This window comes from Ovis aries, chromosome 2 (genome assembly GCF_016772045.2).
Source record: "Ovis aries strain OAR_USU_Benz2616 breed Rambouillet chromosome 2, ARS-UI_Ramb_v3.0, whole genome shotgun sequence".
NCBI lineage: Eukaryota > Metazoa > Chordata > Mammalia > Artiodactyla > Bovidae > Ovis > Ovis aries.
Window position 1 is genome coordinate 94,366,567 of NC_056055.1, and position 16,261 is coordinate 94,382,827.

The 16,261-nt window shown below is 39.5% G+C and overlaps 1 protein-coding gene across 1 annotated transcript; it reads right to left on the reverse strand.

The window, feature by feature from the left end:
• Positions 1 to 9,049: 9,049 nt before the first annotated feature.
• TUSC1 (tumor suppressor candidate 1) lies at positions 9,050 to 10,489 on the reverse strand. Its single transcript, XM_042243498.2, has one exon. It carries the CDS (start codon positions 10,376 to 10,378, stop codon positions 9,749 to 9,751), a length of 630 nt encoding a protein of 209 aa, XP_042099432.1. The 5' UTR covers positions 10,379 to 10,489; the 3' UTR covers positions 9,050 to 9,748.
• Between the last annotated feature and the right edge of the window lie 5,772 nt (positions 10,490 to 16,261).

Here is a 16,261-nt window from a genome sequence, read left to right on the forward strand (position 1 = left end):
TGGCCACCTGATGCAAAGAGCTGACTCATTTGAAAAGACCCTGATGCTGGGAAAGATTGAAGGTGGGAGGAGAAGGGGATGGCAGAGAATGAGATGGTGGGATGGCATCACAGATGTAATGGACATGAGTTTGCATAGGCTCCAGAAATTGGTGATGAACAGGGTAGCCTGGCATGTCTCAGTCCATGGGGTCACAGAGTCGGACACAACTGAGCAACTGAACTGAACAGAACTAACATAGCATTTAAAATATTTCTTTTCAAATAAACATGATTTTGTTTTACCTCCTGCTGCAGCAACTTCAAAATGCTGCAAGCAAACAACTACAAAAATTACAAATTCCCACCTAAGAACCCCTGCCTACAAGATGATAATTAGTCCTACTTTTGAAGGACCACAAATTATTGCCATACAATTAGGTACATCTCTAGGAAAACTAATCTCTTCTCTTTCAAAATACATTTTTGCAGAAAGAGAAAAGTAATCTCTTTGCATTAATTTTGGGAATCACTTTTTTCAAAAGTAAAAAATAATTATTTGTTACCTATAATATTCTAGGTATTTATTAGGGATAAATGGTGAATAAGATAGTATGGTTGCCTTTAAGAATTCAAAATCAAATGATGTACCTTTATGTGATATTACATTTTAAAATACATATCCACTTCAGCGAAACTTCTAAGAGCAAGACTTTCTTTTTAAAGTGTTTAATGTATTAAATATTTAATGTACACAACTCGATGGGCTTGGAGGTAACTTTACATCTGTGATGACAAACCTAGACAGTGTTTTGAAAAGCAGAGCCATTACTCTGCCAACAAAGGTCCAAATAGTCAATGGTCTTCCCAGTGGTTACATGCTGCAGTCAGTGCAGCAGGTAGGGATCGAAAGTGGTTGACACACAGTCTGGGGAAAAGAAACTAAAGACAGAGTTAAAGTTTCAAAGATGGGACTGGGGGACTCAAGACCTCTTGGATCCGGAGCCCTGTTCCTCAGAGCCACATCACTTTTATTTAGTGTCTTGGCAAGCAGAAAGTATCTGTTGTGCTACAATGAAATCCGCCTCCTGTGTCTCCAATCACGTCTCCCATTTTACTGATTACTAAACTCTTTCTTATTTTCTTGTACACGGGCTTTCACCTAGCTGGAGGTCATAGATCTGCATATGCCTTGGGAAAACATCTTAGTGTGTGCACAAGCAGCATTCTGAACCCGGCGTTCCAAGGTCCACACTATGCTTTTCCTTAGCTTAGCAGGGTATGCCAACCCCAGCTAATCAACCCGATGTACTTTTATTTGAGTTATGCTGTATTGCTATGTGTTGCGTTTATTCTTTTCCCGTGGTGATTTTCTCATGGCTTAGCCAGAGCAACAGGCGGCTGTTTATTAACCCCTGCAGTTATGTGTGGTTGTGAGAGCTGAACCGTAAAGAAGGCTGAACACCAAAGAATTGATGCTTTCAAACTGTGGTGCTGGAGAAGACTCCTGAATGTCCCTTGGACAGCAAGGAGATCAAACCAGTCAATCTCAAGGAAATCAACCCTGAATACTCATTGGAAGGACTGATGCTGAAGTTCCAGTATTTTGGTCACCTGATGTGAACAGCTGACTCATTAGAAAAATCCTTGATGCTGGGAAAGATTGAGGGAAGAAGGAAAACAGGGTATCAGAGGATGAGATGGCTGGATGGCATCACTGATGCAATGGACATGAACTTGGACAAATTTCAGGTGATGGTAAGGGACAGGGACGCAGTCTATGATGTAGTCTATGGGGTCACAAAGAGTCGGACTCGACTAGGCGATTGAACAACAACAATATACATCTGTGTATATGCTAGTTAGTATCACAAGCTATGCCATAAACATAGCCCTCATTCCCACAAGTTTCCTGACATCTTTATTTTTTGTGTAATAAGAACACTTAACATAAGATTTACCCTCTTAGCAAAATTTTGAATGTGCAGTATAGTGCCATTAACTATCTAACTATAGACCAGTAAGATCTCTAGGACTTACTTATCCTGTATAACTGAAACTTTGTACCCTTTGACTAAGAGCTCCCTATTTCGCCCTCCTCCCAGCCTCTGGCAACCAGCATTCCACTCACTGCTGCTGTGAGTTTGACTCTCTTAGACTCCTCATATAAGTGGAAATATGTAGTAATTGTACTTTTGTGTTCTGCTTCACCTAGGATACTATTCTAATGTTGCAGTGAATGAGTTCACATATGTCTTTGACATCACAATTACAGTTCCTTTGGATATACATCCAAACTGGGATTCCTGAGTCACATGGTAGTACTATATTTAATTTTTTCAAGACTTCCATACTATTTCCCATAGTGGCTGCACCAATTTGCATTCTATCAATAGTATGCAAGGGTTTCCTATTCTCTATATCTTCAACACCTATCTTAAAAAAATAAAAAGTAATAGTCATCCTAGGTATGAGGTGATAGCTCATTGTGGTTGTGATTTTCATTTCTCTGAGGAATAGAGATATTGCACATCTTGTCATATGCCTATTGGTCACTTGTATGTCTTGTTTAGAGAAATGTCTATTCAAGGTCTTTGTCTACTTTTTATTCAGATAATTTTCTTCCTTGGTTCCTCCCTCCCTCCCTCCTTCTATCATTTCTCTCTCTCCCTCTCTCTTTCCCTTCTCTTCTTCCTTCCTTCTTGTTATTGAATTATAGATAGAATTTCCTTAAATATTTTGCATATTAGCCATTTATCAGATACATGGTTTGCAAATATTTTCTCCCATTCCAGAAGCTGCTTTTTCATTTTGTTGATGGTTTCCTTTGTTATGCAGAAGCTTTTATACTAGATGTAATCTTACTCATCTATTTTTGCTTTTGGTATCTTAGCCAAGAAATCACTGCCAAGACCAATGTTAAGAAACTTTCTTTCTATATTTTCTTCCAGGAGTTTCTACGGTTTCAATCTTACATTTACATTTTTAAAACCACTTTGAGTTACTTTTGGTATTGGTATAAGAATTCAGTTTCATTCTTCCACACACGACTATCCAGTTTTCATGGCACCATTTACTACAGAGACTAACTTTTCCACATTGTGTGGAATATTCACTTTTAAACTGTATCTAAAAATAAATGAATTGATGAGAAGTTATACACATGAGGAGAATTAAAATGGAAAGAAAGCTTTGTGCGTGAAAATTAGAAGGCTCAGTAATGGTTGACTCAAAACCACCTGCCTCACTCAGTGTAAACTTTGTACATCTTGTTGTCCCAATTTATATACCAAAAATTGAAAAAAAAATTGTTAAATGAAAAATGGTAAATTATTTTGAATTGAGAAATATTTGTTATTCATTCCCCTTCAATTCTTTGTAAGCTTTCCAAGGTAGTGACTGAGGACAGTGCCTGTCACAGAGCAGGGATTCAACATACATTTCAAAAGTGAATGACTGTTAGTTTCATCAGTACAAGAATGGATTATTTCTAAATTTCTCACCTTGTATATATGTTTGAGATTTGATCTTTAGAATGCTAAAATACAGATTAGTAGGTGGATGAAACTGTGTCTTTCCCTATTTTAAGATGGCAGGGAAAACACATCAGTGCTCAAAAATGATGCGTCACTGGTTTTATACTCTATCGAAATCCATGTAGACCAACAAAGCAAATAATTCTCGTCATGAAGGATTTTCAAGTGGTACAAAAATGCTAATAAAATAGCTCATATACACATTGCATGAGAGAAGCAGTAAGATGCGCAGTGCTAGTGGAGTTAGAAGTAACTAAATTTAGGTTTCTTTGATGAATATTGAGTACATACATTAAAACACCATATCTCCAATTTTATAACATGTAACACTCAGGGTATTATCTTAATCTCTTATGACAAATGTTTTAGATTAATTGCCTTGATCATTTTGAGACGGAACCAGTTACTTTCAAGCAATAGGAGAAAGCTCATTCTTTGTATCATTTAAAAATCGACTTTAATATAAGTTATCTTAAATATCATTGCCATTAGTTTTAGCAAGGGAGAAGGCAATGGCACCCCACTCCAGTACTCTTGCCTGGAAAATCCCATGGATGGAGGAGCCTGGTAGGCTGCGGTCCATGGGGTTCCTAGGAGTTGGACACGACTGAGCGACTTCACTTTCACTTTTCACTCTCATGCATTGGAGGAGGAAATGGCAACCCACTCCAGTGTTGAATCCCAGGGACGGGGGAGCCTGGTGGGCTGCCGTCTATGGGGTCGAACAGAGTCGGACTCGACTGAAGCGACTTAGCAGCAGCAGCAGCAGCTTTAACAAATCTTTTTCATTTGTATCAGGTTTTAGATTTTCAATGCACTTTCATGTAAACTCATCTCTTGATTTTTCTCAACAATTCTGAATTGATATTACTATAAGTAAAGATATTGAATTCAATCGACTTTTCTGACTTCAGATTAAAGAAAGGAAATCTTGCAAGACTGCCATAAAGATCCAGTCTTCCCTTCTTGTATAAATGCATCTTCTTCTTTGACTTGATCAACATCCTTCTCTGATCCACATGCTAGAGACACAGAGATAGTATGCCATCTGTACACAAAGGACCCAAGAACGCTTTCTCATCAACTTCATAATCCTGGTGTTAAGCCTGATAAAGAGAGGGCAGTTTTCCTTACATTCCTTATGAATATGATATATTTCTCCCCAACACTAGTTCTGAGTCTCCACTTTGTCTCTCTTACACCACGCACACTGCTAAGACTCCAAAATTATGAAATTTTCAAATCTTCACATGCATGATTAATTAATTCTACTAGGATAAGTAGAATTAATTAATCCAACATATACAGCATATAGAAAGATATCAGAATTCAGTTGCCAGTAAGACTGTTTTAATGAAATTCAACTTTAAAAATACAGAGTTCTCTTGTGCATCTTCAGGTTATTTTTCAGAGTAGTCTCTTGTATGTTTGTTTTTTTTTCTCCCAAAGTCCAATATGATTTCTACACTTGTGGTGTGTTTCTTGATAGTCACTTGGACTCTCAGAATCACTCATCCATCCTTTTATCTCCCAACTGACTACCTTTGAAATATCTTTAATCAATGTTCGAAACTTTTCTTTACTTTTAGAACAGCTAACTTAATTCAACAAATGATTTTACTGTTGTATGGAAAAGATATGACCTCACTCGATCTACGTTGTCTCCAATCTCATTCTTTCCCTGTATCATCACATGTCCTTTTCTCGCTAGCTCCTCTTTAAGAATTTAATCTATTCCTTTACCAGACTGTTTTAACCCTCTGTGCATTTGAGATCATCCATTCAAGAAAATGTGTTACTTCAATTATCTCATCTTCCATTGCCTGTTCACAGCATGTTCTTTTATTCACGTCTCTCCTGAAATGTAGTCTAATCCATTCTATACATGATATAAATACTACCCAACTCTATTTCCAACTCTATTCTTCTCTTTAACAAGATATTTATTTTAAAACATTTAATACCCAATTCCTTGTAGCTGCTCAACAATTTATAATGTAACAGTTTGCCCCCAAAACCTAATGAATTAAAACCACCATTAATTATTGATTATAGGTTTACTTGGTGGTGGTTTTGTTGATCTCGGCCTGGCTGAGTTGACCTATACAGGGAACATCTATGTGATTAGCTGACTAGTTGTTCGGAAACTGGCCCGCTGAAGATAGCTGCTAGGCTGCTGGCTTGGGTAACAGGAGTGATCAGTTATTAGCAACAGAGTCTTCACCATAACTAAAGGCAGATCCATTAAGTTTAAAATACAATGGAGGTTTTAAGTTTAAAATGATAGAATCAAAAATAAGGTGAGGGTATTTGGAAAAATGAAAGGCCAAGGAAGACTTTGATCAGAACTATGTATGAAATATCAGGTAGATTGCTGTTCAATTTCTCTAAGAATTCAATTGTTAGAATAGAATGCCTACCACTCAGACAAGAATGTTTAAGCACCAACAAACTCACTAATGTCCTTTCTCAAATTTTCTCTAAACTTTGACAGGTATTTGAGAACCTGGATTTAATAAATTAACATTAATAAGGCCAATACTATACTCATTAGCATTAATAGATCCTGAATATGATTTTTAAATAAGCAAAATCCCCTATTTATTACACCAACATAGTTTAATTCTGATCTTTAAGAGATGCTAATGTTAGCATGAAATTTGAGTAGAATAACCTCATAAAGTCAGATGTAGATATTATCTAAATATTTTCCTTGGTTCTTATTTCCATTGCATAAATATATTTATATGTTGTCTATTTCAGATACGTAAAATACGTATCAGGAAAGCAAGTTTATAGTAGAAAAGCTAGAATTTATAATTGATCACTTAATCACGAACAGAAATACTAATAAATTTTATCATTCACTCATGAAGATTTTATGACAAATTCTCAGTGAAAATCTGTTCCTTTAATCAAAACAGAAAGTACTATTTTGGCACTGAAGATAAAATCATTCTGCTAATAATTATTTAGAATATTAATGATTTAATGAATAATTTGGTATTAGTTTAATCATGGCAACACTCATAAACTGGCAAATCTATGTCTGCTGCTGCTGCTGCTGCTGCTGCTGCTAAGTCGCTTCAGTCATGTCCGACTCTGTGCGACCCCATAGACGGCAGCCCACCAGCCTCCCCCATCCCTGGGATTCTCCAGGCAAGAATACTGGAGTGGGTTGCCATTTCCTTCTCCAATGCATGAAGTGAAAGCGAAGTCACTCAGTCGTATCCAACTCTCTGCGACCCCATGGACTGCAGCCCACCAGGCTTCTCCGTCCATGGGATATTCCAGGCAAGAGTACTGGAGTGGGGTGCCATTGCCTTCTCTGAATCTATGTCTAAAGCTATTTAAATAACAAAAGATATTTTCAAGTATTTTTCAAATATTCATAATGTTGAAGAAGTTTAGCAAAGATACCTTGGTCTATGATCTACAAAATACTTTATATTACTTTGATTTACATCCTAATTTTTATAGATAAAAACATAAAGATAGCATATATTTTTGAGTAGTACCAATAAAAATTTCTGATTAAAAAAATGCCAGTGCTCTTCACTGAATTTGCTTGTTAATATGACACATTTTTGTTGCTTGTTTGTATAAATTATAAGCCCTCTTTTCATTGCACAACAAATCTGAAGTTATGAAAATAAAGTATCACTGTAACAAGGAAGATAATCTGCAGTTTTAGGTTATTTTTTAGATCAAACTAGAACCCAGATAAAACTTTTCTAAAATCAATTTTATCCATTTCTTAAACCAGTACTTATTTTGATATAACAAAATATCTTTTATAAACTACATGATGCCTTATCAGTTAACAGAGGGGAAATTCAAAAGTTGAAATATATACTAGCCTTAACTCATGGTATGGAGTATTTGGGTTTCAGAATTTTTAAGACCTTTCAGGAATTAGGCTCAAAAAACTTCCTCATTAGTATGTGTACCTCAGTATTTTGCAAAAATTTTTTTCACCATATTTACATTTTAATATAAAAGGTGTTTAAAACTAGGTAAACTGAATGCTTTGCTTAGTTCTTGAATTGCCAATTGATACAATTGGGAATTATTTTTAATTTTTTATATTATTTCCTTATTATAAAACCTTTAATTCCTATTTGCTTAAAAGGAGAGAAAAATGTCAGTGCATTAGAAATCTACACATCTGCTAAAACTCATAAATTCATATGGGGGCAAAATACAGAAGGAAAGTGTAAGTAAAACATTTACTTTGAACTCGTACATTTTAGATTTTAAATTGACACAGCCCTTATTCTGAAGCAGGCATTCTGCATATAGCATCTCAATAAAATTTTTATAACATTTTGAGGTAGTTATAAAAATTTTAATGGTGAGAAATGTTTAATGGTGGGAAAACTAAGGCTTAGAGAGTAATACCCAAATTTATACCCAAAGTAGGAATAGGGACAATCTGCTTTTTGCCTATTCTTCAATTCTTAGTTCCTCCTAAAAATGTTTTAATTCTTTCCCTATTAGAAAGATAGAAATACTTTTCACATACCTACTTATTCTCACCAAGTTTCTTCTAATATTTCTTGGTCATAGAAGATCTTAATGTTCACAACTATCCACTATTTTTAAGTGAAATGTACAAAGTGTCTTCAATACCCAGGATTAGGAAAATCTCAAAACTATTTTCCTTGGCGACTTGTTTCATAAAATAGGCTATGAAACTTTTGGAGTATGCCACAAATAAAACAAAACTCTAATTTATGATTTTTTTCTAACTGTAACAAAAACTCTTTTTATTCTTCTTAAACTGAAATGTTTTCCACCACTTAAACACTCTTCACACGTATGATCTCTACCAAGTACAATGCCACCCTCTTCATTAATAGGCAAGTGTTATTCACTGACAAAATACAATCAACTATTCTTAGAATATTTGTTAAGACTAATCTCATCTTTTTGGAATTGAAATTACAACTGAGACTTAAGTCATGTTGTTTGGGAGCTTTTGATGCACATATAATTCATAATTTCTTAAAAATTTGTAAACATTAGCAGTATTAGGGAGAAGGCAATGGCACCCCACTCCAGTACTCTTGCCTGGAAAATCCCACGGACGGAGGAGCCTGGTAGGCTGCCGTCCATGGGGTCGCGAAGAGTCGGACACGACTGAGCGACTTCACTTTGACTTTTCACTTTCATGCACTGGAGAAGGAAACGGCAACCCACTCCAGTATTCTTGCCTAGAGAGTCCCAGGGATGGGGGAGCCTGGTGGGCTGCCGTCTATGGGGTCACACGGAGTCAGACACGACTGAAGCAACTTAGCAGCAGCAGCAGCAGTATCAGGCAAAATGGCTGTGTGCTATATTCTGTCAAGTCTAAAACGTGCACAAATTACAAAATAATGTTTAGATTATCTAATATTTAGATTATTTTAAAAGATCATTGTTACATAAAGTGAAAAGAGAATGATAGTTTACAAAGGATAATCAAGTTCAGATATTAAGGAAAGGTATAAAAACTTAACACACTTTAAATAACAGTCGTGGGATAGCTTTAGGTTAGTTTCCGTGCACCAAATTTATTTATCAATTCGAAGGATTACTTATAAGATAGTTTAAAATGTCCCAAGGCAGGGGGATGATGGGGGAGTGGGATTAACAAATCAGTATATATTAGATGTGTAGGGACTAGAACCAGGGCAGACATGAGTTTCTAAATTATAAACATCACCTTGTGCATTAAAGGGCGATATTTCACAGGATACCAAAGTAACACCGACTTATAAAAACAAGCCAAACACTTAAAATGTTGGCCACATGAGAGAGACTAGCTGGAGGCTTTAGGAGACGATGAAAAACAAACCAAGCCAAATCAAAATGTACTATCATCCCTGGAAGAACCAAAAATAGAGGAAAAAATACCGCAGGTCCTTACAACACCCAGAAAAGTTCAGGCATTAGGAAGGGTCGACTGCCACCCACTTCACGCTGTTTTAAAGCCCGCCCCTCCGGTGCTAGGTCTCTCTCCACCGAACTAGCAGGCGCCAGAGACAGGTGCTCTGGTCATGGCGGGACTCAGACAGCCCGACGCGCTCCCCAACCTCTCCACAACCTATGCGGGCAGAAAGCTCGCCCCCGGAAGTGTCAGGGCCAGGCCGGAGGCGGGAGCGCGCGGCTCACGCGTGCGCCAGGTGGGGGCAGCACTGACCGGAGGAGGAGCCTGCGCGAGGCTCCGCCTCTCCAGACTGCAGCCTCGGGCTATGGCCAGGGCTCGGAGGGCTCTGGCTGTGGCACTTGGAGGCCTGAGTCTGGGCTGCCCAGAGAGGGCTCCTCCTTATCCCCACGCGGTCGCGGCCCCCTCTGTTCGAGGTGCAGCTGCAGCAAGGCCCGGCGGTACATGGCTTCCAGCTTCTCAAGCCGGGCTCTAAGGGCCCTGGGGCTCCCCGGCTCGTCCTCGGGGCCGCCGCCCCTCGCCCTCCGGTTCATGCTGGCCTCCTCCGGGACCGGGGTCGCCCTCGCCGAGTCCGCGGACGCCCCGTCGCTGCCCTCGCCAGGGAACCGCAAGGCCTGACGAAAGAGGCTGCGGTTCTCGCGCTTCAGCCGCCGGTTCTCGAGCCGCAGCCGGGCGTTCTCCTCGCGCAGCCTCGCGTTCTGCCGGTCCCGCTCGTCCCGCGCGCAGATGGCCTCCAGATGGCTCGCCGCCAAGTCGGCGAACCGCTCCTCCAGCTGCTGTCGGGCGCCGCCCGCACGGCCTCGCCAGCCCACGCCGCCGCCGCTGCCGCCACCCCCACGAACGCGGCCTGGGCGGCCTTGCCCGCGGCTGTCCCCGCCGCCTTCCCCGCCGCCACAGCTCCCGCGCCTGGTGGCGCCACCACGCATGCGCCACATCGGTCCCGTCCCAGCCGCGCCGCCAGCGCCGTGGGCCGAGGGGCCGCGCTCTCAGGCGCCGGCGAGTTCGGGGCCCGGCGGGGCGGCCAGGGCAGCTGCGGAGGAGGAAAGGAGGTGGCGGGCGGCGGCTGCTGGCTTGAGGCCAGAGGAGGCCGGGAGTTTGCCCGGTCTGAGGCGTGTCTAGTCTTCTCGGGTGGAGCTGCCCCCTGGGCCTGGGATCTCCAGGCCAGCTCACACACAATGCCCCCGGGGAGCGCTCTGCTGCTCAGCCCTTTTCAGCTGCGCGCGGGGGGAAACGTGTATCCCAGGCTCTGCCAGGGCGCTTCGCGAGGCCCGGGGCGCTGAAGGAACCCGCCTGCCTCACCCGGTCCCTAGCCCAGCCACCAGTTACCTTGCCTTTTACAGGGCTATATCTCAAAGCAAATAATAATACAGTGAGAAGTTACGGGATAGCTTTATGGGGCAGGTTGAAAAGCTTAACGGGTTCATTTAGAACACAGCGGTTTAACCCACCTCTAAGCTTAATAAAACATTTATCTTAGAGGCAACAGAAGAACTGAGCACTTGTCACTTGAGGTCTCCCTCAAGTAGGAACGGGTAGCTCTCAGAATATAGGCAATTCCCAGTTTGTGAACAGCCAGCGTTTCACTCGACAAACTGCAGTTCTATAGAAACGAAGTTGTAATTAGTAGATTTGCTCAGGCCAAAACCTATGAAATTCAAAATGTGTCCAACTCATTCAAGAAAATTGAAATACTCAGTAAATTTCAAATGTTCTGCATGGATACAACTCATTGAATGATGGCATTCTTTGCTTGTAAGGGAATCAACTTACACAGTAACTGGACAAATGCAAAGTAAATTAAGGATAAGATAAGAATGCCAGAATCTGACGGGAGGGACTGGTGGTAGCAAGATTCTACACTTTAACAAGGTCCCAGGTAATTCTTAGGTTAACTGAAGTCTTCAAGCCACAAGTCAGTGATCTAGAAAAGCATTTGAGAAACCTAGTTCACAGTTGGGGTTTTCACTGAAAAATATAAATAAAGGTAAGTAACTAGGGGAAAAGATAGGATTATATAACTTTTATCCTAAAACACCACAAACACAATCTCTCAACGGTCATTTCATAAAATCAAAAAAGTAGGAAAGAATAACAAGAATTTTAAGAAATAGAAATTAAATTATAGGAAAGAAAGGCAAAAAAAAAGCGATATTCTTAATTTCCATTGAAAATAGATTACGAAAACTTTGTTGCAGACATACATCAACTACTCTATGGACTATTGAAGAAGCGAAGTGAAGTGAAGTCGCTCAGTCGTGTCCGACTCTTGCGACCCGGTGGACTGTAGCCCACCAGGCTCCTCCATCCATGGGATTCTCCAGGCAAGAATACTGGAGCGGGTTGCCATTTCCTTCTCCAGGGGATCTTCCCGATCCAGGGATTGAACCCAAGTCTGCGGCACTGCGGGCAGACACTTTAACCTCTGAGCCACCAGGGAAGCCCATAACTACATATACATATACATATACATATACATATACATATACATATACATATACATATACATATACATATATATATGTATTTTTTTTGTTTGTTTTTTCCCCTATAGAGTGTATAGAGAGTGCCAGAAAAAATGCTGGTGTGTAAGGAAAGATGATTAGTTCTCAATTTTAGGCAGGAGCCCTAGGGACGCATGAAGTAAAAAGATAGATATGCCATAGGAGTTAGAGAAAAAAAATCTGCATAAGAAAGATTCAGTCACCCCTGGGATGTTATTGAGTACTGGTGTTTTATTTTTTGTTGGCTTCACTTTCCTCATCCTTGCATTAGTAAATCTACTAGTATTCTCATTTTACAACATCTCAGATTAAAGCTGCCTTGTATCCTTTGTAAAAATATCTCCTAAATTTTTGTTCCTAACCACTGTAAATGAACTGTACTGAGTTTTCTAAAGAATACTGACACTAGTTACATGAGAAGGCCTCTATGTCCTACTCTCTACCCCTGTTCTAACCCCAAAGTACTTTCTTTTGCCCTTCATAAGTTATTGAAGTAATATAAAATATTATGAAAATCAGGTAAAACTGCTTAGGCAGAAATTGTCTGTTTTACGTAGTTTACAGTAACTGATCTAGTTATATGTGTATCCTCCCAAAAGAGAGACTCCATTAAAATTCTACAACCCTGGTCAGTCACATGGCATATATAACCATCTTTATTTTACTACTAAAGTTATGACCAACCTAGATATGGGTTGACACAACTGAGCAACTAAAGTGAACTGAATGCAGTTAAAGGCTTTGGTGTAGTCAAGAAAGCAGAAGTAGATATTTTCTCAAACTCTTGCTTTTCTGATGACCCAACAGATGTTGGGAATTTGATCTTTTCTTCCTCTGCCTTTTCTAAATCTAGCTTGAACATCTGGAAGTTCATGGTTCATGAACTGCTGAAGCCTGGGCTGGAGAATTTTGAGCATCATTTTGCTGGATGTGAGATGAGTGCAACTGTGTGGTAGCTTGACCATTCTATGGCATTGCCTTTCTTTGGGAATCAGGTTTAGAGGAGGTCATGAGGGTGAGGCTCCCTCCTGATGTAATTAGTGCCCATTAAGAAAAGACATCAGAAAGCTATTTTCCCCCCTCTCTCTGTCCACCTTGTGAGTAGACAGTCGAAAGTTGGCCGTCTGCAAGCCAGGAAGAGTGGCTTCGCTGGGGAGCTGAGTCAACCAGCACCTTGATCTTGGACATCCCAGCCTCTGAACTGTGAAAAACATATTCCTGTTGTTTGTACAGCACCTTTTGTGTTTTTTTGCCTCACTTATCTGGATTGTAAAGAATCAAAGGCAAAGTTTATGCCCTACCATTTCATACATTTGTCTTAGACCCCCTGAACTCAAGGTGCTTTTCTCTCTTTTTGACATTGATAACATAATGTAATACCTGTTCCAATAATTTGATGCTGAGGTCCTTTCCTGTGTAGGTATTTCTTGTACAAATAGATCTGCAAATAAGATGTGAGTTCCTGGATCTGCTTGTATTGTGTAAGTGTGTGGGGGATACAAATATTTCTAGAATGACTAGGATATTAAAAGCATTTATTCCTCATTCTCTTATATAATCTTGAAGACTTTACCAAGTAAAACTGTAATTATTTAATATTCAATAAAGTCAACCTTTTGAAGAAGGAAATGGCAACCCACTCCAGTATTCTTGCCTGGAGAATCCTGTGGACAAAGGAGCCTAGCAGGCCACAGCCCATAGGTTCACAAGAGTTAGACACAACTTAGGGACTCAACCACCAAAGTCAACCTATATACCCAGTAGCTGACCTAACTGCAACTCACCAAAAAAGGGTTTTAGCATGCTGAAAATTTTCAGACTGAATTGGGAAGGAGGTTGGCACTGCCTTGTCAATGACAAGCCTTGTAAAGGCTTATCTTAGCATATTAATATATAAAAGGTTTATCTTGAATGTGTTTTGAATATGAAATAAATAAGAAGTAAAAGTCCCGGAGTAAGACATACCCAGATCTTATCATCAACACCACAACCCTTCTACCCCAGTTATTTGGCCTTGGGCAGCCTTCTTAAGCCACTTTCTTAATTTGTACAATGGGAATAAAGTAGTATTTACTTTGTAGGGTTCTTGTGAGGAACTCTTAAAAATCTTAAAACAGAGTCAGCCAGCAAGGATTACATATTAACTCTTGATAGTATTATTATTTTGTTCTTTTTATAAGATGGCATTTAGAGAATTAGTTCTTATGATGAGCCAGTGCTATTTAAACTCTCCATGTGAATTATTTGCTTAAGGAGCTGACATAAATATAATATGTGGCTCCTTTGCAGATATGATTCTTAGTTTTTGATAGTTTTCATTAAATGAGTTTGAAAATCCAAAAATATGGATTTGAAAATCTATATTTTGTAAGCTCCATGTGCTGAAAAACTTGGTTAATCACATTCTGAGCTTGGTGTTTGCTAATATTCTCTCTAAAACCCTAGATGAACACGGTTTATTTTCTGGGAGCAGATTTATTAGGGCTATGAAGAGCATGTATCGATGCTTGGTAGCATGAATATCTCTTTATTGGAATAATTACTAGAGAGTTAGGAATTGAGAATATTGATTACATTTATTTAGTCTTTTGATATGGACAAAAATATTAAAAACCATCAAACATTAGCACTGCCCTTTGACAGCATCATTTAATTCTAGCTACAGGGAAAATTGTGACATAAACAAAAGCAGCATGACTTATTTTTCTTAATTAGGATACTTTCTACATGAGAGAGAGACTCTCCTTCCTTTAAATATTATAAAAGCACTAGCCAGACTAATACAAGAGGCCAAGAGCAATACAGATTAAGCAGAAAGTAACATAGTAAGAGCAAAAGGTGTGCCCACAGGATTCTTAACCAAAACAAGTCCAAGACTTTTTAAGGTGGGAAATGTTTTTGTTAGTTCTAACTAGTGTTTCCATCCTACATGCTTGCAGGTTAATATTGTTCCTTAAAGAGACTGGACCTGTGCACCAGCCATAAGCAGCTATTTGAATTTCAGTTGAAATGAGTCTAAAGTTAAAATTTTAAAATTGGTTCCTATATTACACTAGCTCCATTTTGGGTTCTCTGCAGTCCCATGTGGCTTAGTGTCTGTCATGATGGACTGAGCAGGTAATAGAGCATTTCCATTATCACAGAGAGGTCTATTGGACTGCACTGGGACAATTATTATACCTCACCTCTTATTCTAATTATTGGTCTCAATCTTCAGAAAGCCGTGGTGAAACTGATACTGGGAAAGAAAATGCAAGAGATCACTCTGCATATTTCTAGCATTTTCTCTGTGTTTGATTTCACATGAATGAAACAGTTTTCCTTTGCTTTGTTTTAAATCAACCTTGAACATTTAGGGCTGTCTTATTCTTAAGCATATGTAACCAAAAATGGTTGTTCTGTCTCAATTTGAGTGTTCCTGTTACATACACATCATTGAAGGTAGTAATAAAAGTTTAGGAATAATTTCCAATTAGAACTACTAAGTTATTTATGAGCTATTTTCAGAAGGGTGCAAAAAGAAAAAAAAAAAAAAAACACAAGTATTTTAATTTTTCTCTTACCACTGTCCCTCAAACCCGTTCTGTCACCCTTCCTTCCGTTCCTTTGTATAGTAGCTCGAGAAGAACTATTACTGTACCATTACTTCTGAATGTTAACCAACAGTCTTCATTTTCAGATATTAAAAGTCCATTTCAATATAATTCAATTGAATCAGTCAATTTCTTGTTTCTCATCTCCTCAGATTGAGACCAACCAGCCTTAATGGAAAAGGAGGATAAAATAGATGCTTATTCTCTTCCATACCTCATCTTTTCACCCTCCTCTAACAACTACCTCTAGTTCCTTAAGGGTCAGGAACAAGGGTAAGGTGAAAGTGGAATTAGAAAAAAAGGGAAAAAAAAAAGCACAGGTATCTGGTGCTGCTATTTTCCGGCGTCGGGTCCTCGGGTGTTAGACAACCTGACACCCCCTTGCATCGCAAGCCTGTTCTCTCACAGGGCACTTTAGTGGTTTCTTTTTTTTTTTTAATTGGAGGATAATTGCTTTATAATACTGTGTTGGTTTCTGCCATACAACTACATGAGTCAGCCATAAGTATATGTATATCCCCTCCCTCTAGAGCTTTCCCCCTGTATCCCCATCCTGCCCATCTAGGTTGAAACAGAGCGTGAGGCTGAGCTCCCTGTGCTCCCAGCAACTTCCCACTAGCTGACTGTTTTAAACATGGTAGTGTAAATATTCTAAGGCTACTCTTTGAGTTTGTCCCACCCTCTCCTTCCTTTGCTCAGGACATGGAAGAAACCTAGATGTCCA

Excerpts from the sequence above, each read along its gene's own strand:
- TUSC1 (XM_042243498.2), bottom strand. The coding sequence starts at position 10,378 with ATGTGGCGCATGCGTGGTGGCGCCACCAGGCGCGGGAGCTGTGGCGGC.